The 24,237-nt window shown below is 56.5% G+C and overlaps 3 protein-coding genes across 11 annotated transcripts in view; 1 reads left to right on the top strand and 2 right to left on the bottom strand.

Moving 5' to 3' along the window:
* The window catches only part of LOC127463463 (class I histocompatibility antigen, F10 alpha chain-like), a 158,784-nt gene that overhangs the window by 9,011 nt on the left and 125,536 nt on the right, over positions 1-24,237 (bottom strand). The window lies entirely within an intron of this gene.
* LOC127463464 (class I histocompatibility antigen, F10 alpha chain-like) overlaps positions 1-24,237 on the top strand; it is a 237,011-nt gene that overhangs the window by 99,080 nt on the left and 113,694 nt on the right. The gene's annotated exons all lie outside the window — the stretch shown is intronic.
* Positions 19,387-23,823, bottom strand: LOC127463479 (class II histocompatibility antigen, B-L beta chain-like). The gene is made up of 5 exons (XM_051772947.1): positions 23,805-23,823; positions 20,869-21,138; positions 19,961-20,242; positions 19,585-19,691; positions 19,387-19,474 (listed from the first exon to the last, which is right to left on the bottom strand). Exons 1-5 carry the CDS (start codon positions 23,821-23,823, stop codon positions 19,466-19,468), a joined length of 687 nt encoding a protein of 228 aa, XP_051628907.1. The 3' UTR covers positions 19,387-19,465.

The following is a 24,237-nucleotide window of genomic DNA, read 5'->3' as shown; positions in this document are numbered from 1 at the left end:
CTGCTGTCCCTGTGATGTCACTGCTGTCTCTGTGATGTCACCAATGTCCTTGTGATGTCACTGTTGTGTCGGTGATGTCACTGCTTTCTCTGTGACGTCACTGCTGTCTCTGTGATGTCACCGCTGTGTCTGTGATGTCACCACTGTGCCTGTGATGTCACCGATCTCTCTGTGATGTCACCAATGTCTCTATGATGTCACCGCTGTCCCTGTGATGTCACTGCTCTGCCTGTGATGTCAGCGATGTCCCTCCAACCAGACTACAACCACCACTTTTCAATCAGACTGTGACCACCACTGTCAACCAGACTGCAGATCACCACTCTCGACTCAACTGCAACCACCACTCTTGACCAGACTGCACCACCACTCTCACCAACAGGGTTTTTTTCCCCTCTCCCTTTACTTTGGGCTCAGGGGGCCCAACAAACACCACTCTGTTCATGCCCCAGGGTGCTGGATTATACATTTGGGTTTTGTGGGTTAAAACCAATTGTTTGTCTGTATAATCAGACTTATAGTATTATTTTATTAAATTGTTATTCTGACTTAAAATCTCTCTTTTGGGTTGAGTTCATTTCCCCTACTGGTTCACCTTTAAACCAGCACAATCAGACTGCTCAAACTACCGGGGTATTACTCTGCTCCCCATTGCTGGCAAAATCCTGGCAAGAATACTCTTGAACAGACTAAAACCCGCTATAGCAGAAGAATTCTCCCTGAAAGCCAATGTGGTTTAAGAGCCAACAGGAGCCCCACAGACATGGGATTTGTTCTCAGACAACTGCAAGAGAAGTACAGGGAACAGAACAAAGGTCTCTATGGAACCTTTGTTGACCTCACCAAGGCTTTCGATACTGTGAGCAGGAAAGGTCTGTGGCAGATTTTGGAACGTTTAGGTTGGCCCCCCAAGTTCCTCAAAGAGATCATCTCACTCCATGAGGATCAGCACGGCCAAGTCAGATATGGCAATGCACTTTCTGAGCCCTTTCTAATAACCAATGGTGTGAAACAAGGCTGCGTTCTCGCACCAACCCTATTCACAATCTTTTCCAGCAGGATGCTCCAAAGGGCCACGGCAGACCTCGATGATCAGGATGGGATCTACATCCGATACCGTACTGATGGAAACCCTTTCAACCTAAGGCGACTGAAGGCCCACACCAAGACCTTAAACCATCTTGTCCAGGAGCTGCTTTATGCTGATGACGCCGCCCTCGTCGCTCACACAGAAGCAGCTCTGCAGCGTTTAACATCCTGCTTTGCAGATGCTGCTGAGCTCTTTGGGCTGGAAGTCAGCTTAAAGAAAACAGAAGTTCTCCATCAACCTGCACCTCAGGAAGTCCCCCATCATCCCCACACCACCATTGGCCAATCAGAGCTCAAATCAGTCCAGCAGTTTAATTACCTAGGGAGCCTCATCTCCTCGGATGGTGAGATTGACAGAGAGATGGACAACAGGTTAGCAAAGGCATAGAGAGCTTTTGGAAAGCTTCATAAAAGGGTTTGGCGAAATAAACACCTGAAGAAAAGCACAAAGATCAGTGTTTACAGAGCCATTGTGCTGTCTACTCTCTTATATGGGTCCGAATCCTGGGTCATCTACAGCCACCACCTGCGACTCCTGGAACGCTTCCATCAACGCTACCTCCGTACAATTCTAAACATCCACTGGTCAGATGATGTGACGAATCCATCTGTTCTAGAACAGGCAGCAGTCACAAGGATTGAGGCCATGTTGCTGAGAACACAGCTGTGCTGGGCAGGGCACGTCTCCAGGATGAAGGACCAACCACCCCCTCCCTAAGATCGTGCTCTGTGGTGAACTTGCCACCGGCTGCCGCAAGAGAGGAGCCCCGAAGAGGAGATACAAGGACTGCCTGAAACAACATCTCAGCCTTGGCCATATTGATCTCCATCACTGGTCTACTCTGGCCTCCAGTCGGGAGGTCTGGAGACACCCCATCTCTAACGCTGCTGCTTCCTTTGAGAACGCAGCAGGATCACCATCGAGGAGAAAAGACAACGCAGAAAGAACCGTGTCCTGTCCATCCCATCCAAGGAGTCTTTCTGCTCTGCCTTTTGCAACTGGACGTGTCTATCTCGTATTGGCCTCTTTAGCCACCGATGTGCTTGCAGTAAATGTGGGGAGAGCCCTTCCCACATCTACCTTTGCAAAGCCCAGCCATGATTTTGGATATTAATTTGGGAGTCTGGACTCATTGGTTTATTTGGTTCTGGAACTGGTATTTGTTTTATTTGGTTTTGGAAACAGGTATTTGATTTATTTTGTATTATGGGTAAATCAGGTTGCAAAGAAAGAATCTTGAAGAAATCCTTTCTGGTATTTTGGATATTACTTGTGATTTCTGGACTTATAAGTTGATTTGGATTTGGAAACTCGTATTTGGTTTATTTTGTATTCTTGAACCATTGGAAACAAATTGGGACCCACTTGGAGGGACAAAGCTGTTGATGCCCCAGGGGTTCCAGGACTCTGAGGATTCCAGTGCACATTGAAAGTGTTATTCAGGGAGATCCTCTCAGTCCCTGGATGCGGGGAGTTCCCCGGGATCCCTAGGATTTTATTAAGGCATTAAAAGGTTTATAAAAGGTATATAAAGGTATATAAAAAGTATATAAAGGTATATAAAAGGTATATAAAGATATATAAAACGTGTACATAACCAACATAGAAATGGAGTTCTATAATATAATATGATTGACTTATAAAAAGTTGTGATAGAACTGTAAAAGAAGAGGTGTGATGCCTCAGAGCTTTTTGGGCTGCCCAGAGAGGTGGTGGAGTCACCGTCCCTGGAGGTGTTTAAGCAAAGACTGGCCATGGCACTGAGTGCCGTGCTCTGCTTGACGTGCTGGGGATGGGGCGTAGGCTGGACGCCGGTTGATCTCACAAGTCTCTGCCAAGCTCAGGGACTCTGGGCTTCTGTGCCACCCCAGCCTTTGGGGACAGCGTGCTGGTGGCTCAGAGGCTCCGTCCTTGCCTTGCCTTGCCCATCTCCTGGCTGCCAGGCAAGGGCCTTGTGACATCACAGCCTCTGTGGAACAGCGCGGGGGCTGAAAACTGTCAGTGCTGCGTCCCCGTGCCCAGAGCCTGGGCAGAAGTCGGCTGGCAGGGACGGGCAGAGACTGTGCAGAGGTGTCAGCTCGTCCCGCAGCAGCACCATGCCCAGCCAGGGCATCTCCTGGCTCCTCAGGCTCTCGGTGCTCCTGCTCTTGCCTGGCCCACTGGAGCCTTGCAGCCGTGCCACAGGTGCCATTGCTGAGAACCGGGGTTTGCCTTGGATGGCCCCTTGCCAGAAAAGGCAGGAGAGGCTGGAGAGAGGGGAAGGAGGGGGGTCAGGCCGCTGGGATGGTGCCGGCGGGCCGTGAGCCCGAAGCCAGCAAGGCCTTGGGCCCACCCGGTGTCAGGGGAGGACTGAGAGCCCCCAGGGAGGAGGAAAGCTGGGCAGGCCCCAAGGCTCCTGGGCCTCTTCCTTGGCAGCCCTTTGGCCAAGGCCCCGAGGCAGAGGTGGGGCTCAGCCCCTGCCCAGCAATGGGGCACAGGCTGAGCCCCAGGGACACCAGACCCAGGCGGCCTGAGCTCTTCTTCCTGCAGCGTCTGCCTGGGGCAGCCCAGCCAGGCCTGAGTCTCTGCAGGAGAGGCCAAGCCCAGCCAGAGAGGGCTCAGCCCTCTGAGGCTGCACTCACTGCAAAGGGAACAAAACATTGGCCCAGAGGACATCCTGCCCCCAAATGGAGAACTGGAAAGGTCAAGAATAAAAAAGTCACCCCCCTCCAATCTTCAAGAAATGTTCAGATCTCTTTCCTAAAAGCATGCAGCACTCGGGTCACCCAGTTTTCTCTCTGACAAGGGTTTTTCCATGGTTCCACTCAATTCCCAGACTGCCCTGTGCTGGAGAACATAAAGCTGAGTGGGAACAATTTCAAGCATGGCACAGAATTTACAACCCAGATTCTACACCTGAATGGACATTACTCCACTGGACTTTACCTTATTATACTGGATATGACATCACCCTGGATTGGACAGTTCATCCCCAGTTATCCCCAGTTGTCCCCGGTTTATTATTGTACTGTTATACTGTTGTCTGTACCCCAGTTGTTGTTTTTAAATTATCCACCCTATTGTCTCCCTCATCCCCTCACAGTTTTCCCCTGTTTTCCCGCTCCCCTGCGCCTGATTGGCCACTAAGTGCTGAGTGCAGGGAGAGCTGCCATTGGCCCGTTTCCCCGGTTACATCAAAACTCCTCCCCCCCTTGCCCGGTTACCCAATCACGTTCATCCCTGAGCTGTCAGTCTTATGCTCCTCCCTAGTCCAAACTCCACCCTTGAACCTGCCCTATATAAGTTACTGTTACCCCCAATAAAATCGGCATTGCTTCACGGGACCTCTGCTGTGTCCCGAACCCTTTTGGCAGTGCCGCGTCCCCATTCCTTTGCCACGCGGGTCGTGGCAGCCCAGGATCACTTTTGGGGTCCCAACCCCCACTTTTTCCCCCCTCTTCCACCCCTTACACATCATTCCCCCAATCCCCAGCCCCCTCATGCTCAGTTTGGGGGTCCCACCCTCCCCTTTTCCCCACTCTTCTGACCTCTCCCTCCCCTTTCCCATCAGCCCCCAATCCTCATTCCCCCTACACTTTTGGGGGCTCCCACTCCCCTCCCACTCAGTTTGGGGTCCCACCACCCCTTTTATCCCCTCTGACTCACCGATCCCCCCCTTCCCAACACCCCCTCTCAACTGAGAGCTTCTCACCTTCAGCAGGGGGGGCTCCCAGTAACACCAGAGCTCATAAATGTCACCCCCAAAAAGGGGTTAGGTGGCGTCCTTGGTGGGCTCTGAGTGGGTTTGGGGGTTCCTTGGGGGCTGTGGGGTGGTTTAAGGGGGTCCCAGCACACTTTGGGATGTGTTGGATGCCATGTTGGGGTGCAGATGTCCCCCCAAAGCTCCCCCAGAACAGGGGGACACAAGGGGGGGGCACAGAGGGGTCCCCATTCCTGATCCATCCTGGAGCAACCACACTGGGGGCAACTGGGATCATCCTGGGAGCAGCTGGGCCCCTGCTGGGCTCATACTGGGATCATCCTGGGAGTGACTGCAATAATACTGGGAGTATGGGAGAGGGACTGCAACCATACTGGGGATGACTGGGAACAAACTGGATTCATTGAATCCACTGGAAGTGTCTGGAATTTACTGGGATCATTGGGGGTGACTGGACTCCTAGTGGGATCATACTGGGAGCAACTGGGGCCATGCAGGGGCAAGTGGCATCCTCCAGGTAGTGCCTCCCATTTCTGAGGAGAGAGTAAAATAAAAAGCTCCTCACCCCCCCCACAGCTATTGGAGGGCCTTCAGCCTGGAATGTGGATGTGCTGGTTGGTTCTTTTGTGTGGGTCAATCACCCAAGGTAAAAACTCCCCTCCCCCGTTCAACATCCCCCCCTTACAGCAATGCAGGGCAAAGAAAGATTCCCTGCCTGGGTTTTTTTGAACAAGTAAACCTGTGACAACCTCCCAGGCTGCTGAGCTGGGACAAGGAGGCAATGGGGCCCCAGGGCTGCAAGGGTCACTTGTCTCCTCATGGTGGGACAGTAAATGGGCAGAAAAGAAACCCCCAAGGCTCAATTTGGGAGCAATAGTGGGCAGCCATTCTTTGTTATCAGCCCCTCACCCATGGGAGGATCTTCCCCCCAACCACGAGTGTGCCCCGTTCTCCCCCAGGGCAGCTGAGATTTACTCACAATTTTACACATCCAGCAAATGTCTTACATATTCACTCCTTCCCTCAGAAAGATCACACCCATGGGAATTAGCTCAGAGAGGTCCTTCTGAAGTCCTTCCAAAGTCCTCATTTGGTCACTGGGGGTCTTCTGGTGGCCTCTTGGTGGTCTCTGGTGCTTGTTTGGAGTTTGAACTGTACTGACCTTGTCTGTTGAGCAGAGTATTTACAGTTGGATACAGAGGACCCTTGTTCAGCATCTCTTCTCCAAAACCTGGACACTCATGTGACAACTACCCCAACTGAAAAGCATTCAGAAACTTCCCGATTTTGTAACTCCCCTGCCAGAAACTTCCACTGCAAAGGCCCGTGGAAAATTGCCGAGCAAGGGAGAATTCCTGCTCTCAGGAGAGACCCCGCCTGGTTTGACGGGAGGCCTGGGAAGGACCCCCCTGGCAGAAGCTTTCCCCCCAGGCTCTCCAAGCTCCCGGCTGTGGGCAAAGCCAGCCCATGGCCCAGCGGGGTGGGCTGGGGCTGCCCAGGGGCAGGAGACACGGGCCCCACGGAGCGAGGCCAGCGGAGCCCCAGTGGGCCGGGGCTGGAGCGCCCGAGGCCCGGGAGAGGCTGGAGAGCAGGCAGGGAGCCCGCAGGCCTGCCCGCTCCCAGCTGGCAAGGGCTGCAGGCAGAGAGGCAGCTCTGCAGGCCTGGAGCAGCACAGGGGCTCTCCAGCTCTGCCCTCGGCACAGGCCTCTCCCAATGCACCAGGCACAGACGGGCACCATTGCAAAGGGGAACCTTTTAGCCCCAGTTTCGGGGGGAATCACAGACTCGCCCCGAGGAGCCACAGCCAAGAGTCTGGTGGCAGCACGGGGCCCTTCCTGGACATTAGAGACCTTTCCTAATCTTTCAGTGGGCCCACTTTGCCTTTGGATTCGTTGTTTCCATTAATCACAGAGGGGGTGTTAGGCCATAAATCACCTTTAGCCAGCACACAGCAAAAATTTCTCACAAGCTGCTTTGGAGAGAACACAGCTTGGGAAAAGCACTAGAACTGTCAGCTTTGTGAGAGTTACCCTTGATAAGCTTCAGTGAACAAAGCCTGGGAGAGAAAGATGTGTTCTTGAACCTGATATCTGGAAACAAGGGCCTTCTGCAGAAAGCAGCAGGTAAGGAGGAAGATGAACAAAGGTTCAGCATTTGTGGGGGAAAATGCCCACTGGAGGAAAAAGATGCTAAAAAGACTGAAAGTGTGAACGAATTAGCATAAGCAACAAGAGAGTACTGAGCAAGAGTGGCTAAAATACTGATTAATGAAATGGAACAATGAAATGATGGCATTTGGAACCGATGAACATTATTTCTTTGTCAAAAAAGCGTAAATGGGTGCAAAAGTGATGTACTGCTGTCTGTGTGAAGGCAGCATTGTTGTTGACCACATACACAGCCAGCAAAGAAAGTAATGCCTTGCTTTGTCACACTAAACCCACGGTGTTAGAGGGTTTGATTGATCCCAACAATGTCAGAGCATTTGGCAACACCCTCAGCACTCAGTCACTTGCACTGCCAGCATGGGGGCCAAATGCTGTCCTTGGAAAAAACATGGACTGCCATCATTTCCAGGAGCCCAGCTCCAAAATTTGGATAGCACTTCCCAAATTGGATATGTCTGGGGATTGCTGCCATGCCAAAAGGGCCAGGACAGAAAGCTGCTGCTGGCCTTTGCCTGCCCTGGGAAACCTTTCCTCTGCCCCCCAGCACTGGGGCTGGGTGCTGTCCTTCCCAAGGGAAGGGACTGTCATCCCCCCCGGGAGCCACCTCCAAACCTTGGATGCCACCTGCCAACCTGACTCTGTCAGGGATTGCTCCCACCCAAAAGGGGCCAGCACAGGAACCTGTTGCTGGCCTTTGCCTGCCCTGGGCACCCTGTCACCTGCCCCTGAAACACTGGGGCTGGGGGCTTTCCTTCCCAAGGACAGTTAATGGCACCAACTTTCAGGAGCCCACCTCTGAGCTTTGGGCATCATCTCTGTCCTGCAAAATGGGTGTTTCCTCAATCCTTTGTGTTCTCTTGGTCTGTCACAGCCCCAAAAAGGCTGAGACCCTTGTTCCTGACCACTTTTAAAGAGGATTTGAAGCTTAAAGTCTTTTAGGAAACTAATCCAAAAGAGCCCCCCATTTCCAACAATGGCTTTCCTGCATTACTGGAGGGAGCAGTGAGAATTTTGGGATGAAGTCTTTACTCTGCTGCTGATGAGCTCAGAGTCGGTGTCTCCTGTGCTCTGGCCACGGGGCAGGGCCTCCCTGCCCTTTGGTCCCTGCCTCGTGGCCACCCCTGTGCCAGGGGATACTGTGCAGGTCACCTGGAAACAAACCCATTCCAGCCCAGCATTCCCTTGTGTGCCCACTGGAATGTGCACCAGACACCCTGAGGGAAGAAACATTTCCAGAGGAGAAGACTTTGCTCTTCCTGCTGCAGCCACAAGTGGGACAAATGAAACCCTCCAACTCTGTCCTTTTGTATCAGTGAGTCAGGCACCACTTTCTTCTGGCCCGGGGGTGTATTGGGGATAACTCCAGCCCTCCCTGCCCCCCCAGCCTTTTCACTTATTTATATGTGTTTAACAAAGAAAGAATTTAAAGGGCATCAGTTCTAAATTACATCATCCTCTTCAGTATTTAGTATTCTCTCCTCTATTGGTTATTGACTCTCACTTCTCACCCTAATTAGTCCCCATTTTTCAGGCTTTTTATTATCCTTTTCCCAGGCAGGGAGTTTCCAACACCTATTGTATGGTCTTTGTTAACCTCTTCTTTATCTTCTAGTTCCTGCACAATGTCCTTGTGGTCTGTAAATTCTGCATTCCTTGTGTCCAGTTTCAGCAATCCACCTCTCTCCCCAGGCTTTGTTCACTGAAGCAGATCAGGGCTAGTTTAGCAAAACTCAGAGTTGCAATAATTTTCCCAAGCCTGTTCCCACAAGAGCAGGTGATGACAAACTTTGCTAAGTGCTGGCCAATAGTGACTTAAGACTAACCCAGTGTTTAGGATGAATATTCTGGTTATGATTCACTAAAGCAATTAACTAACAAGTTAATGAACACCATTCATTTAAACAAATCAGGAAATGATCTCGTTCCCAGCAGCAGCACCGAGTGCCCGGAGCCGATGTGTGCAAGTGCTGGGCTGGAGCAGAGACGTGCTGGAGGGGCAGATGGCAATGGGACAGCCCAGAAAGGGGAAACGCTTCCCCCCAGGCCAGGGAAAGGCTGGGTTGGTCTCTGCAGCCCTGGTAGGAGAGGCCTTTGCTGTCGGGGGGGTCTCTGCAGCCCCTGAGGGGCTGTGCTGGAGGAGAAGCTGATCTCAAGGCAGGACAGAGATGCTGAAAATGTCTTTGGGTGGGCAGATCCCGTGATTCAGGAACACTGACAGTCATCCCACAGAGCCTTGGTTGAATCATCAGGTGGGTGATGAAGGGACAGAAGGGCCTGTAAAGCCTGGGAGCAGGTCCCCCATTCCATTGCAAGTGGGAACACGGTGGGATCTTCTGGCAGGGCAGCAGGGCTGGGCACAGGCAAGCCAGGAGATGCTGGAGGCTGTGGCAGACAGCTCTGGGCCCCAGACAATCCCTGGGCTGCCCAGGGCTGCTCTCTTGCTGCCAGACAAGGGGGTCTGGCTGGGCAGGGGAAGGCTGAGGGAGCCAGGGCTGCAGGGAGCAGGGAATGGTGGAGCTGCAGGACAAGGAGCAGAAGGGCCCTGCAGGGCTGCAGCAGAGCTGATTGCAGGGAGCTGCCTTCAGGGCAGGGATTCTGCCCCTGGGCTCTCCCTGCTGAGGCCACACCTCGAGTGCTGTGCCCAGTTCTGGGCCCCTCACTTTGGGGAAGGTGTTGAGGTGCTGGAGCGTGTCTGGAGAAGGGCACTGGGGCTGCTGAAGGCTCTGGAGCACAAGTGCTGTGAGGAGCAGCTGAGGGAGCTGGGCTTGCTGAAACTGGACAGAAGGAGGCTCAGGGGGGACCTTCTCACTCTCTACAACTCCCTGACAGGAGGGGGGACCCGGGGGGGTCGGTCTCTTCTCCCAGGCAACCAGCAGTGGGACAAGAGGGCACAGCCTAAAGCTGCACCAGGGGAGCTTTAGGTCAGACAGGAGGCTCAAGTTCTTCCCAGAAGGGGTGACTGGGTGTTGGAATGGGCTGCCCAGGGAGGGGGTGGAGTCACCGTCCCTGGAGGTGTTTCAGAAAAGACTGGATGTGGCTCTCAGGGCCATGGTCTAGTTGACAGGGTGGGGTTGGGTCATGGCTTGGACTCCATGATCTCAGAGGTCTTTTCCCACCTCGTTGATTCTGTGATTCTGGAATGGCCCCTTGGTTCCATGAGGTTTTGCAGTGTCACAGTGGCCCTTTGATTCCATGAGGTTCCACAGGGTCACAAAGGCCACTGGATTCCATGAGGGTACCAAAGGTCTCAGGGCTCCTTTGATTCCATGAGGCCCCACATGTCACACTGGCAACTTTGTTCCATGAGGCTCCACAGTGGCCTCTGGGTTCCTTTAATTCCATGAGGTCCCGCAGTGTCACGATGGTCCCTTGATCCCATGGGGTTCCGCAGTGTCCCAGGGTTCCTTTGGCTCCATAAGGCTGATCTCGGGCTCTGAGACAGAACTGAACCAGCAGTGGTTGTCCAGAATGTGCCCTAGAAAATATCTGTGTAACCAACTGCAATGGAGAGAAACCAGCCAAGGAAAGGAAAGAAACAATGAAGGGAGGAACTCGTGGTTCACAGAAGCAGCAAAGCAGGCAAAGGTGGGGTGTTACAGAATCCCAGAATGAAAGAATGTGCGAGTTGGAAGGGACCCCACAGGGATCATCAAGTCCAACCCTGAGCCCTGCCCAGGCCCATCCCCAAGAGTCACAGCCTGTGCCCCAGAGGATCATCCAAACTCTGCTGGAGCTCTGTCAGCCTTGGTGCTGTGCCCACTGCCCTGGGGAGCCTGTTCAGTGCCAACCAGCCTGGGGGGGAAGAACCTCTTTCTAACATCCAACCTGAGCCTGCCCTGACACAACTCCAGGCCATTCCCTGGGGGCTGTCCCTGGTCCCCCCAGAGCAGAGCTCAGGGCCTGCCCCTCCTCTGCCCCTCCTGAGGAAGTTGGAACTGCCATGAGGTCTCCCCTCAGTCTCCTCTTGTGCAGCTGAACACCCCAAGTGCCCTGAGCTGCTCCTCCTAAGGCTTCCCCTGCAGAGCCTTCCCCATCCTGGGGGCCTCCTTTGGACACTCTCGACTGGCTCAATCTCTTCCTTCCATTGTGTCCCCCCAGAGTGCCCCACTATTGAGGTGAGGCCGCCCCAGGGCAGAGCAGAGCGGGACAATCCCCTCCCTGGCCCGGCCATGCTGGGCCTGATGCCCCCAGGACAGGGTTGTCCCTCCTGGCTGCCAGGGCACTGCTGACTCCTGGCCAAGTGGGCACCCCCAGGACCCCCAGGCCCTTTCCCAGCACTGCTCTCCAGCCTCTCATTCCCACTCTGTCCCCACATCTGGGGTTGCCCATCCCAGGGGCAGAATCCAGCACTGCCCCTTGTTGAACTTCCGTTGCTCTGCCGCCAACCCATCCCTCCACCACTGCAAAACACCCACCGGGGACCCCCAAAATCCCCCTAAGGGGCATTTGCGGCTCAGCTTTGGAGTCCTGTAAGATCCAAACATTCTCCCCCTACACCCCCCCCTTCCAAAAAAGAAACAAACACCAAAACCCCCACCAAGATATTTGGGACAAGCTCCCCCTTCCCGATTCCCCGCGAGATGGGGCGGGGGGGACGATCCTGTTCCCGTTCCCGCTCCGCCTTTCTCCCTGCCCTTCCTGCCGCCCCTCCTTCTCCTGCTGCATCGCTGGGGCCGCGGGCGGAGCTCTGGGGTGAGCGGGGGAGGGGGACGAGCCGATGGGAAAGGGGGGAAAGGAGGGAAACGGGGGGTAGGACCCCCAAAGGGAGCGCGGGGGGCGGTGGGTGAGCCCCAAAGGGAGCTGGGGGGAGCCGGGGTTTGGGGGGCCGGTGGGCAAGGGGTGGGCGAGGGGGGCTAAGGGGAGGTGGGAGAGCGGGCAAGGGGTTCCCTTGGGGGTCCCTTGGTGTCCCCATGCGTTGATCTGTGGAGAGGGGGGCCCTGGAGAGGGGACACCCCCGGGCTCGCTGTGCCGAGCCGGCGGTCGGGGCCGTGCTGTTGGTTGCCGATCCCGGCCGGCTGAGCCAAGAGCCCGGCCACGTGTGCGGGGCCCGATCCGCTCCCTGCTCTCGTTGCCCCGGGGCAGCCTCTGGTGTCCCCCCGGCTGTGGGGGCGTTTTGTTGGCTCGGGCACAGGCGGCCCTTGTGCGGGGCTGTGTGCCGGGGGGCTGCTGGGGGTCCCCGGGGGGTGTTTTGGGGCGGTGTCGGGGTGGGTTGTGGGCAGAGCCCCGTGGGTGGTCGGGGGGCTGCGGGTCCCCCCCTTGTTGGGGGTTGGTGTTGGTGGGTGAGGCCCCGGCGGCTCCATTGTGAGGCCGGTGTGGGCGGGGGGGGCTGGTCCGGGGGAGCCGGAGGGAGCCGAGGCAGCGGGTTTGGGGAGCCCTCGGGAGAGCCGGGGGTGGGGGCAGGAAGGGCGGGAGCCCCGGAGTGTGGAGAGCGGAGCGGGGCGATGGCGGAGCTGGGGGACCCCCGGCAGGCTGGAGGGGGGAGCAGGGAGAGGGAGGAGCCCCGGGAGGCTGCAAGGGGGGTCCCGGAGAAGGGGGAGCCTGGGCAGTGGGGACCCCTTGGATCCCCGGGCCAAGAAAGTGGAGAAGGCAGAGAGGGGGAATGTCTGGGAACCTGGCCCCCTGAAGCAGAGAGTGAGGGGAGAAGGGACCCCTGAGACCCCCAAAAGCCCCGGCACCCCTAAGCGGGACCCCCAGCAGCCCAGAGAGGGGAGAACCCAGAAGGTAAATGTGCAGAGACCAGAGCGGGGGAACTTCTGGGAGGGGTTTTTTGGGCTGAATGTTCATATTTTGGAGTATTTTTTTGCTGTCCCTTGATCTTTTGCAAATTTGGGGGGACTTTGTTGTTTGTTTTTTTTTCCCAAATCTCTGTGTTTACTGTTTTTCTGGTCTAAATCTTGTTGTTTTGGAGATTTCTATGGACACAAGATGCCCAGTGAGTCCTAGAGCTGGACTTGGGCAGGAGGAACCTCCAAGGCAACGCACTCACCCCTTGTTTTCCCCCCCCATCAGGATTTCTGCTTCCCAAAACTTGGGCGGATGGAGGAGGAGGCTGCGAGGAAGAGGAAGATGCCTTGGGCCCCCCAGGCAGGTGAGGAGGAAGTCAGTGCCCCTTTGGGTGGGTCTTTTGTCTTTTGTGGCCGTCCTGCCGGGGCCGGAGTTGGGGGGATGTCCTTGGGCTTCCCTGTGGGCCGGAGGCAAATCCCCTGCGTGTCCTTGTTGGTTCCTGCCCCAGGCCCCGAGGTGAGGCCGGAGAGCGCGGAGGACAAATCCCCCCGGCAGAGCCTGGTGGGAGAGGCCGTTTTGAAGGGCTCCCCGGCGCAGGAAGGCAGCGGGGAGGAAAAAGGCCGGAGATGCCCCCGCAGGAGGGGCTCCAAAGCCAGCCCAGGGGGCTGTGAGGAGGAAAGAGCCAGCGTGTGCCGGGAAGGCGGCCGGAGCTTGAGGCGGAGCTGCGAGCTGGTGGTCCCTGAGCAGCCTCCCAGCAGGGAGAAACCCTTCAGGTGCTTGGAATGTGGGAAGAGCTTCAGGAGGAGCACCCACCTCCTCAGCCACCAGCACATCCACAGTGGAGAACGGCCCTACACGTGTGGGGAGTGTGGGAAGAGGTTCAGGCACAGCTCTACCCTCCACAACCACCGTCGCATCCACAGTGGGGAACGGCCCTACACGTGTGGGGAGTGTGGGAAGAGCTTTAAACTGAGCTCCCACCTCCTCAGCCACCAGATGATCCACAGTGGGGAACGGCCCTACACGTGTGGGGAGTGTGGGAAGAGCTTCAAACAGAGCTCCCACCTGCTCGGACACCAGATTATCCACAGTGGGGAAAGGCCCTACATGTGTGAGGAATGTGGGAAGAGCTTCACTCTCCTCTTCCACCTGCTCCGACACCAGAGGATCCACAGTGGGGAAAGGCCCTACATGTGTGAGGAATGTGGGATGAACTTCAATCAGAGCTCAGCCCTGCTCCGACACCAGAGGATCCACAGTGGGGAACGGCCCTACACGTGTCGGGAATGTGGGAAGAGCTTCAAACGGAGCTCCCACCTGCTCCAACACCAGATGATCCACAGTGGGAACGGCCCTACACGTGTGCGGAGTGTGGGAAGAGCTTCAGGGACAGCTCCAGCTTTTGCAAACACCGTTGCATCCACACCAGGGAATGGCCCTACAAGTGCTTGGAATGTGGGAAGAGCTTCTGCACAAGCACTGAGCTGCTCAACCACCAGCACATCCACACTGGGGAACAGCCCTACACGTGTAGGGAATGTGGGACAGCTCCACCCTCTACACCCACCATCACATCCACATCAGGGAGAGGCCTCACAAGTGTGGGGAGTGTGGGAAGAGCTTCAGGGACAGCTCTGCCTTGACCTCCCACCAACGGACCCACCGGTAAGAGAAGCCCCGAGTGCCCCGACTGCGGGAAGAGCTTCGGCCGCTGCTCCAACTCCATCAGCCATGGGAGGACCCGCGTTGGATGATCCACAGGGACCCCCGTTGGGCACAGCCCTGGTGTGCTGGTTTAAAGGTAAACCAGCAGGGGAAATGACAGCGGTGACACATAGAATGGGATGGAACAGCTGGAATGGGAATGAGAATGCCTGGAATGGGAATGGAGACATCAGGAATGGGATGGGGACAACAGCAATGGGATGGGACCACCAGGAATGGAAATGGGAACACCTGGAATGGGAATGGGGACATGGGGAGCAAACTGGGGACACTAGGAATGGGAATGGCGGCAGCAGGAATGGGAATGGGGACACGTGGAATGGGGAAGGAACACCTGGAATGGGAATGGGAACACCTGGAATGGAAATGGGGACACCAGGAATCGGAACACCTGGAATTGGAATGGAGACACCTGGAATGGGAACACCTGGAATGGGATTAGGAACATCTGGAATGGGAATGGGGACACCAGGAATGGGAATGGAAACACCTGGAATGGGAATGGGAACACCTGGATTGGAAATGGGAACACCAGGAATGGAAATGGGGACACCTGGAATTGGAATGGAGACACCTGGAATGGGAACACCTGGAATGGAAATGGGAACACCAGGAATGGTAATGGGGACACCTGGAACTGGAATGGAAACACCTGGAGTGGGAACACCTGGAATGGGAATAGGAACACCTGGAATGGAAATGGGGACACCTGGAATTGGAATGGAGACACCTGGAATGGGAACACCAGTAATGGGAATGGGAACAACTGGAATGGAAATGGGGACACGAGGAATGGGAATGGGAACACCAGGAATTGGAATGGAGACACCTGGAATGGGAATGGGGGCACCAGGAATGGGAATGGGGACACCTGGAACTGGAATGGAAACACCTGGAGTGGGAACACCTGGAATGGGAATAGGAACACCTGGAATGGGAATGGAAACACCTGGAATGGGAATGGGAACACCTGGAATGGAAATGGGAACATTGGGAATGGGAATGGGAACATCGGGAGCAGGTTGGGGACACCAGGAATGGGAATGGGATCACCTGGGATTGGAATGGGAACGCCTGGAATGGGAATGGGAACATTGGGAGCAGACTGGGGACACCAGGAATTGGAATGGGGACACCTGGAATGGGAATGGAGACACCTGGAATGGGAATAGGGAAAACAGAGGTGGGATGGGAACACCTGGAATGGGAATGGGGACAATAGGAATGGGAATGGAGACACCTGGAATATGAATGGGAACACCAAGAACTGGGAATGGGGAAAACAGAAGTGGGATGGGAACATCAGGAATGGGAGGAGGGACAATAGGAATGGGAATGGAGACACCTAGAATGGGATGGAACACCTGGAAAGGGAATTGGAACACATGGAATGGGAATGGGAACTCCTGGAATGGGAATGGGGACACCGGGAATGGGGACAATAGGAATGGGATGGGAACAACTAGAACGGGATGGGAACACCTGGAACAGGAATGCAAACCCGTGGAATGGGAATGGGAACAGCCAGGCCCGGGCTGTGTCCCTGGGGAAACAGGAGGCCAGGCCCAAAAGAGTTAACTCAGAAATTGGGGCCTGCTAACAAGCTACCAACATCCAAGACCATCTGTGCTCGTTCTGTTCTACTGACTGGAGCAAAGCTTCAGAGAATAGTGCAGGAACATGTCCTAGGCCTCGAGGGGATAAATTAGAGAGACAGCAGGATCAGGGAGACATTGGAATAGGAGGAATAGGCCGGGAGCCAGGGCTTTTTCCAAGCTTCAGTGAGCGGGTCAAGAAGAATGGAAGAGAAGGAAGGTCAAGCTGAGGAAGATGAGTTGAAGCCCCCAGAGCCATGGAGGAAGAGTGGAAGTACCCTCAGGATTGAGGGCCAAGAGAAACACCGCCCCAAGCCCCGCCTGAGCTCCACCTCTACTCCGCCTGTTATTAATATGCATCGATAGATGTTGTAATCACTTGAATATGCATTTAATCCCAGCTGAAGATTGGATAAAAATGCTGATTTTGTGTGAAGCCTTGGAGCAAGTTTGTCCAGCGCCAGCTGGCTTGCTCCCAACGTTGAATAAACAAATACCTTGCTGCTTAAAGATAAAAAAGTCTCTGAGCAGTTTCTCGGACCGATTTTTCGCATTCAGCGCCCAGTCAGTCCCAGGATGATCCCAGTCACTCCTGGTCTCTCCCAGTTGCTCCCAGTTTCCTCCATGTGGTCCCACTCATTCCCAGTTGCCCCCAGAAGCTTCCAGCATGATCCCAGCTGCTCACAGCCACTTCCAGTCATCCCCAGTGCACTCCCACTTGCTCCCAGTATGATCCCAATCACCTCCTGCATGATCCCACTCACTCCTGGTATGATCCCAGGATGACCCCAGTCACCCTCAGTGTGGTCTCAGTTGCTCCCAGCATGGGCCAAGCTTCTCCCACCGTGATCCCAGGATGATCCCAGTTGTCCCCATCATGGTCCCAGTTGCTCCCAGTTGCCCCTAGCACAGTTCCAGTCACTCCAAGTATGATCCCAGTCCTCCCTCCTGACAGTCCCAGTCAATGCCAGTTGCTTCTATTGTAGATCCAGTCACTCACAGTTCCTTCCAGTTGCCCCCAACCTGGTCCTAATTCCCCTTCACGTAGTCCCAGTCACTCCCAGTATGGTCCCAGTCACCCCCACCATGGTTGCAGACACTCCCCGTATATCCCAGTAGAGCCCTCAGCATGCTCCTAGTCCTTCCCAGTCACTCCCAGTTGCCCCAGTATCATTTCAGTTTCCAGCAGTATGATCCCAGTGACTCCAAGGCACTCCCACTATATCCTATGTGGCCTCCAGTTGCTCCCAGTAGCCCTCAGTGTGGTCCCAGTTGCTCCCAGTCTGATCCCTGTTGCCCCAGTTCTGGTCCTGGAGGGTCCCCGTGTGCTCAGATCCTGCTCCCGGGGGGTCCTGCTGGGTCCCAGTCCTGGTCCCAGTGTATCCTGGTGTCCCGGTCCATCCCAGTCTGTCCCAGTCCATCCCAGTCCATCCCAGTCAGTCCCAATCCATCCCAGTCCATCCCAGTCCATCCCAGGCCATCAAAGTCAGTCCCAATCCATCCCAGTCCGTCCCAGTCCATCCCAGTCAGTCCCAATCCATCCCAATCCATCCCAGTCCATCCCAGTCCATCCCAGTCCCTTCCCAGCCGTTTCCCAGGTCCTGCCCCCCCGCCCCCCAAGATGCTGACGGGGTCGGGGCTCCGTCTTTGGCTTCGTCTCCCTGGGCCTGCCTGGAATGAAGGGGCCGCTGGGACACTGCGGGACCTCCTGAGACCAAAGGAACCCCGGGAGAATTTGGATACTCCTGGAATCAAGGCACAACTGGGACACTGCAGGGCCCTATGGAAAAAAAGGAACCTTGTGACACTGCGGAATTCCTGGAATCCAGGGGCCTTTGGGACATGGGGGCCTCATGGAACCAAAGGAACCCTGAGGTGTTTCTGAAGGTCATGGAATCAAGGGGCCACTGGGACACTGCAGGGCCTCTGGGAATTAAAGGAACACTGGGACACTGGGGCAGGACATCCCCCTGCAATGGCACCAAGACAATGCCCCATTTGCAAAGGGGTCAGTGCTGAGCTGAGAGGGGGCCAGGCCAAGGCAGGAGATGTTGGACCCCAGACTGGTTTCACCCCAAATGAAGCCCCTGATGGTGAGGGAACCCCGGGAGTCCAAGGACTGTCAGTCCATGGGTTTCTACCAGAAAGGGCCAGTCCCCTTTCCCAGGGGCAGGTTCTTCCAACAGAACCCTTTTTGGAGGGGTGTGTGGAGATTCCTGCCTTGGCTGGGGACCCCCCAAGGTCACTGCTGGAGGTTGAGAGCAGAGATCTCCCCACGAGCGCTGGTCTGGGGCAGTTCCATCCATCTCTAATTAAAAATTCTTGCTTGTTTGCCACCTTTAGTAGAATTGCTTCAACAATTGCTTTAGTGTAGTGCCCTGTCCTATCTTATCCTCTACTACTGGTAGTTTTAGTGTGTATGTTGTGTAGTAAATAATTCTGGTTTAGTCCTTTTGTCTGATCATTTTTAAGAATAAGTAGTTAATTGATATAAATATAACTGCTTTTCCATCATTAAAACCTATGGGACAAAACTGGTTCAATCCCATCTCTATAATTCCTTAAATTCAAACCATTGGCACAATGCAAGGCTCAGATTGGATCCAGCTGCCCCCAGGCTCCTCTGGGAGCAGGAGTTTAGTGTTGCCGGACACAGAGATTTCTGTGAACAGTTTTTCCTGCACTCTGTAGGCCTTGCTTGCCATGGAAGTGTCAAGTGTGTATTGTTTCTACTTATAGACTGTGTGAAAATATGTGATGCTTATACTTGTTAGCTGTGTGTCTAATTATAAGGTTTGAGAATATGATATGTTTATAGAAAGAAAACCTTGAGAAACTGAAGATAATGAAACACCTGCAAATTTAGTAAAACCCTAAAAGCAGATTAATTAGAAAGAGGTTTCTATGCCAAGGATGATTTCAGATCGCGTGGACAGAACATCAGGTCCAGTGAACTGGGGACATGAGACACGTGCACAGACTGAGCTATCCAATCATCTTATTGTGAGCATGTGCCCTAAACAAACTAAACTGTATAAAAGTTAACTGATTTAAATAATAAATTGACATATTGCCGATCCTAGGGGTCTGTGAGCTTATGTTCGTGCCTCCCCATCAATAACTGGTGCCCGAAACAGGATGGGACTTCCTCTTTGTCGAGTTCTGAGGGACGTAAGGCGAACAGAAGGACGTGGGAGAAGCAGCCGTTTACAGGTAGCGTGACCCCGGCGCTACGGAACAAAGTCATGGGCGTGGGGAAAAAGAAATCTTACCCTGATCAGGTGAGTCGGCTGAAGAAAGGAGAATCGGGGTCTGCAGAAAGAGGCAGTGCAAACGCTCCTTTATTTAATTCTCTCTGAGAGGGCTGGGGGGGACACACGACCCCCAAAAGTGCGGGCGGGGCAAAATTGGGAGGTCCCGGCTGGGCCCGAGGCCACGGGGAGGGGCTGCGGCCGCCGGCGGCTCAGGAGCTCTGTGGGGAGAGAAAAGGGGGTGAGAGCGGGCTGGGGGGACAGGGGGGGCCCAGAGGCTGTGGGAGAGCAAGGGGGGGGACACGACCCCTATTTAGGGACCCCCCTTTACCTTCTCCCGCAGGTAGAAGCCGAGCCCCAGCGCCAGGAAGACCAAGCCCAAGACGAAGCCCCCGACCCCCACCAGGATCTTGCTGCGGACGGTGTCCGGTGGCATCTCTGGGGGGAGCCAGGGGGGTCAGCACCCCCAAAACCTCCTCCCACGCACCCCCCGGCACCCCACAGAGCCCGGCCCGCTCTCCCCCAGCCCACCTGGGGGTCCCTCCAACCTCCTGCCAGTCCCTTCCCAGCCCCTGCAGGGATCCCACCCAGCCCCTCTCAGACCCTTTAGGACCCTCCAACCCCCCTCCCATCACCCCCAGCACCCCCCAAACTCCCTCCCAGTCGCCCCCAGTTGCCCCCCCGGTGCTGGGGGGGCCGGGCCGTACCCCAGTGCCGGCTGAGGGGGTGCTCCAGGCTGACGTGCTCCACCTGGCAGCTGTAGGTGACCCCGCGCCGGGGGGGGATTTCCAGCAGCACCAGCACCTGGTAGGTCCAGTCCCCGTTGGGGACCACGTCGGTGGCCACCACGTGCTCCGGCAGCTCCTGCCCATCCTGGAACCACCTCACCTGCACCGGCGCAGGGTAGAAATCCATCACGGAGCAGAGCAGGCGGCCGGGGCCGGGCTGGGAGCTCGACGGCACCAGCGAGATGGACACGCTGGGGGGCACTGGGAGGGATGGGGGAGACACTGGGCTCAGCTGGGGGGCACTGGGAGGGAAGGCAGAGGCCTTGGAGGGCACTGGGAGGGACTGGGATGGCAGTGGGAGGGACTGGGATGGCAGTGGGAGGGACTGGGAATAGACTGGGGGAGAAGGGGCTGGGCTTGTGGGGGCACTGGGGAGAGTGTTGGGAGATGTGGGAGTGAAGTGAGAACGACTGGGAATGGAGTGAGAGGGTCTGGGAATGGATCGAGAGGGTCTGGGAGTGGAGTGAGAGGGACTCGGATTGACTGGGATGGACTGGGAGTGACTGGTCTGGACTGGGAAGGAAGCGAGCGGGACTGGGAGGCTGAGTCCTGGTGAGGGAACTCTTTGCTTTGTGTCTGCCTGGCAACTGGAGCGTCATCAGAGTCGCGCTGGGATTGGCTGAGGGGCGTGAGCTCGGTGGCCCCAGCGGGGTGGAGACGCGGGGGGGCACTGGGAGAGACTGGGATGGACTGGAAGGAACTGGGAGGGGGCAAAAGGCCACGAGGGAGGGCTGAGGGGTCTAGGGTGATTCCCAGAGAGGGTCTGAGGGGCTCCAGGGTCATTCCCGGGGCAGGGGCCGAGGGGACCCACTCTGCCGCACAGTCACCTCTCCTCTCCTCGCTGAACGGGGTGATCCCCTCGTAGTTGTGCCGGCAGTACCTGTCCACCATAGACCGTTTGTACTCCAGCCATTCCAGTTGGCTGTTCCAGTACCTGGCCTGGATCTCCCCAAACGGGGTGTCCCCCACAAAGACCCCCACATCGCTGTCGAAGTGCGCTTGCTGCTCCCGGTTGTAGATGAGCTTCTCGAAAAACCTCACCCGCTCGGTGCCGTTGATGAAGTGGCACTCCTCCTTTCCCATGTGCAGGAACACCCCTGTGTGTGCAGGACACGGGTCAGGGCGTGCCCCGTCCTCCCACCATCTTCCTCCAGCCCCCCACAGCAGGGTGGGAGCTCAGGGGGCCACCCCGGACCCCCCTTTCTCACCCCCTCTACCCCATGGACGCCCCAGCACCGGCTCTTGGCTGGGGGAGAACCCCCCCATCAGCCCCCTGGGGACGGACAGGGGGATTGGGGACCCCCCCACTGTGGATCCGACCCCCCCAGAACCCCAGAGAACCGCTCCAGGGCTCGATGGACACCCAGGGACCCCCAGGGCACCCCTCTGCCTGCTCTCCCACACCCCTTTGCCCCCCTCTTCCACCCCTTTCCCACCGGCCCCACAATCCCCAGATCCCCCCGCCTTCACTTTGGGGCTCCCACACCCCTCCCACTCACTCCGGGCCTTCTGACCCCCCTCACACTCACTTTTGGGGCTCCCACCCCCGCTTTTCTCCCCTCTTGCCCCCCTTTCTCACCCCCCCGCTCACCCGACAGCTCCTCGCCCGCAGCCAGGGGGGTCCCAGCACCACCAGCACCGCCAGCACGGCCCCAGCTCCCCGCACACGCTCCATGCCCAGCGCCGGACAGCTGCTGACAGCCCAAAACCAGCCGGGCGGCGCCGTTTTGGGGGGTTTGGGGCGCGCTGGGCTTGGCTGAGGGCGCAGTTGGGGCCCTTTTTTCGAGGCGTCTTCCCGGCGACTGATGAGTCATCAGCGCGGCGCGCTGGGATTGGGCGCGGGCGGCGTGGGCGCTTTGGGATTGGCTGAGGGCCGTTGGGGGCCCCCGCGGCAGCCCCGGGGCTGGGGGGTTCGGGGGGTCCGTGGGCTGCGGGGGAGGGGGGAGCTCAGGGCCCACCAAAAATGCCCAGCCAGGGCTCCCGGAGCTCCCACGGGTCCCCAAAATGAGTTGAGGGCGTTCTCTGACTGGCTGAGCTCGGGGAGGGCTCCGTTCCGGACGGGTCTGCCCGGCAGCTGATGACGCACCAACAGCGCTCGCTCCCATTGGCTGCTGCTGCTGACCCTGCCCGGGTTTTGGGGGGTCCAAGGTGGGTTCTGGGAGTTCCCGGATTCCTGGGGTTGGCGTTTGGGTTGGCCTGGATACGTGGGGATGAGGTTCTGGGTGGCCCCGAGTGCCCAAAAACCTCCAGTTCCTGGGATTCTGGGGGTGTGACGCTTCCCAAATCCCACTCTGCCTGGGATTTTTAGGGTCTGGGAGTGTCCAGTCCCCTCTTTTCCAATATTTTGGGCTCTGGATGTGCCCAAACCAACTTTCTCGGGGATTTTTAGGGTCTGGGAGTGCCCCAACCCCCTATTCCCATGCGTTTCATGGTCTAGGAGTGTCCAAGCCCCTCTCTTCCAATATTTTGGGGTCAGGGAGTGCCCCAACCACGATGTTCCTGTAACTTCTGGGATCTAGGAGAGCCCCCATGTTCCCAAGATTTTTGGGGTCTGAATGTCCCCAAAAGCCCTGTTCAAAGGATTTTGTGGGTCTGGAAGTGCCCAAACCCCCCCATTCCTGGGATTTTCAGAGCCCCCTCACTGCCCCCCCAAAAACCGGGACTGCAGAGAACTGGGAAGCTTTACTGGGAGCACTGGGAGCAGCCAACTGGGGTGTGAACAAAAGCAGGGCCGGGGGGAACACACGACCCCCCCAAAGTGCAGGTGGGGATGGACTGGGGGGTCCCGGCTGGGCCCGAGGCCACGGGGAGGGGCTGCGGCCGCCGGCGGCTCAGGAGCTCTGTGGGGAGAGAAAAGGGGGTGAGAGCGGGGTGGGGGGACAGGGGGGACACCGGGATACACCGAGACCTGGACTGGAGCCAGCGGGACCAGAACTGGGGCAACTGGGATCATACTGGGAGCAACTGGGAGCAGGTTGGGGGCAACTGGGATATACTGGGAATGTTTGGGAGTGAGTGGAACCATAGGAGGGGTGAATGGGAGCAACTGGAACCACGCTGGGGGCAACTGGGATCATCCTGGGAGCAGCTGGGCCCCTGCTGGGCTCATACTGGGATCAGACTGGGATCTTAAAGGGAGAGACTGGGTCAATCCTAGAGACAACTTAGAGCAACTGGGATCACACTGGGAGAAACTGGGAGCAACTGGGACCATGCTGGGGAGTACTGGGATCATACTGGGATCACAGTTGGAGAGCTTGGCCCATGCTAGGAGAAATTGGGGACACAGTGAGTGTGACTGGGGTCATACTGGGAGTGACTGGGAACAAACTGGATTCGTACTGGAAGTGTCTGCAAGTTACTGGGATTGTACTGAGGGTGACTGGACTCACAGTGGGATCATACTGGGAGCAACTGGGACCACCTTGGGGGCAACTGGGATCCTACTGGGAGTGACTGGGATCCTAGTGGGAGTGACCAGGACCATACTGGAACCATCCTGGGGGTGACTGTAAGTGACTGGGATCATACTGGGAGTGACTGCAAGTATTCAGGGGGGAACTGGGAACCAGTGGGGCCATGCTGGAAGTATGGTGGAACTGAGAGTGACTGGGAATGACAGGGTGCATGCTGGAGGAAACTGGCATAGACTGGGAGTGACTGGGAGTGACTGGGATTGTCCTGATGGGAACTGGAAGCATCCTGGGGCAAGTGGAAGTAACTGGGTATGACTGTGAGCATGCTGAGGGTTACTGGGATTTACTGGGAGAGTCTGCAACCATCGTGGGGGGGACTGGGAGCACACTGGGAGTGAGCTGGACCATGTGGGGGGCAACTGGGAGCAACTGGGAGTGACTGGATCTACAGTGGTGCAACTGGGATTGGCTGGGACCATGCTGGGGGAAGACTGGGATCATACTTGGATTGACTGGATCTGTGCTGGAGGCAACTGGGAGCAGCTTGGCCATGCTGGGGACAACTGGGCCCACAGTGAGGGTGACTGGGGTCATACTGGGAATGACTGGGAGCATTCTGAGGGCAGTTGGGACCATGTTGGTGCAACTGGGATATACTGGGAGCAAGTGGGATCACGCTGGAGGTTCCTGGGATCATACTGGGAGCGACTGGGACCACACTAGGAGTGACTGGGAGTGACTGGATCTACAATGGGGCAACTGGGATTGACTGGGACCATG

Source organism: Manacus candei, unplaced genomic scaffold (genome assembly GCF_025592945.1).
Source record: "Manacus candei isolate 608988 ecotype Guabito, Panama unplaced genomic scaffold, ASM2559294v1 h1tg000162l, whole genome shotgun sequence".
Classification (NCBI taxonomy): Eukaryota; Metazoa; Chordata; class Aves; order Passeriformes; family Pipridae; genus Manacus; species Manacus candei.
The sequence above is the reverse complement of the archived record's forward strand: the minus strand, read 5'-3'. Positions and strand labels throughout refer to the sequence as shown.

Excerpts from the sequence above, each read along its gene's own strand:
- LOC127463479 (XM_051772947.1), bottom strand. Across the intron at positions 20,243-20,868 it reads GTTCAGCGAGGAGAGGAGAG|TGCCCCCCAGCGTGTCCATC; the intron begins GTGACTGTGCGG and ends CATCCCTCCCAG. Across the intron at positions 19,692-19,960 it reads CCCCCTCAGCCGGCACTGGG|AGATGCCACCGGACACCGTC; the intron begins GTACGGCCCGGC and ends GGCTCCCCCCAG.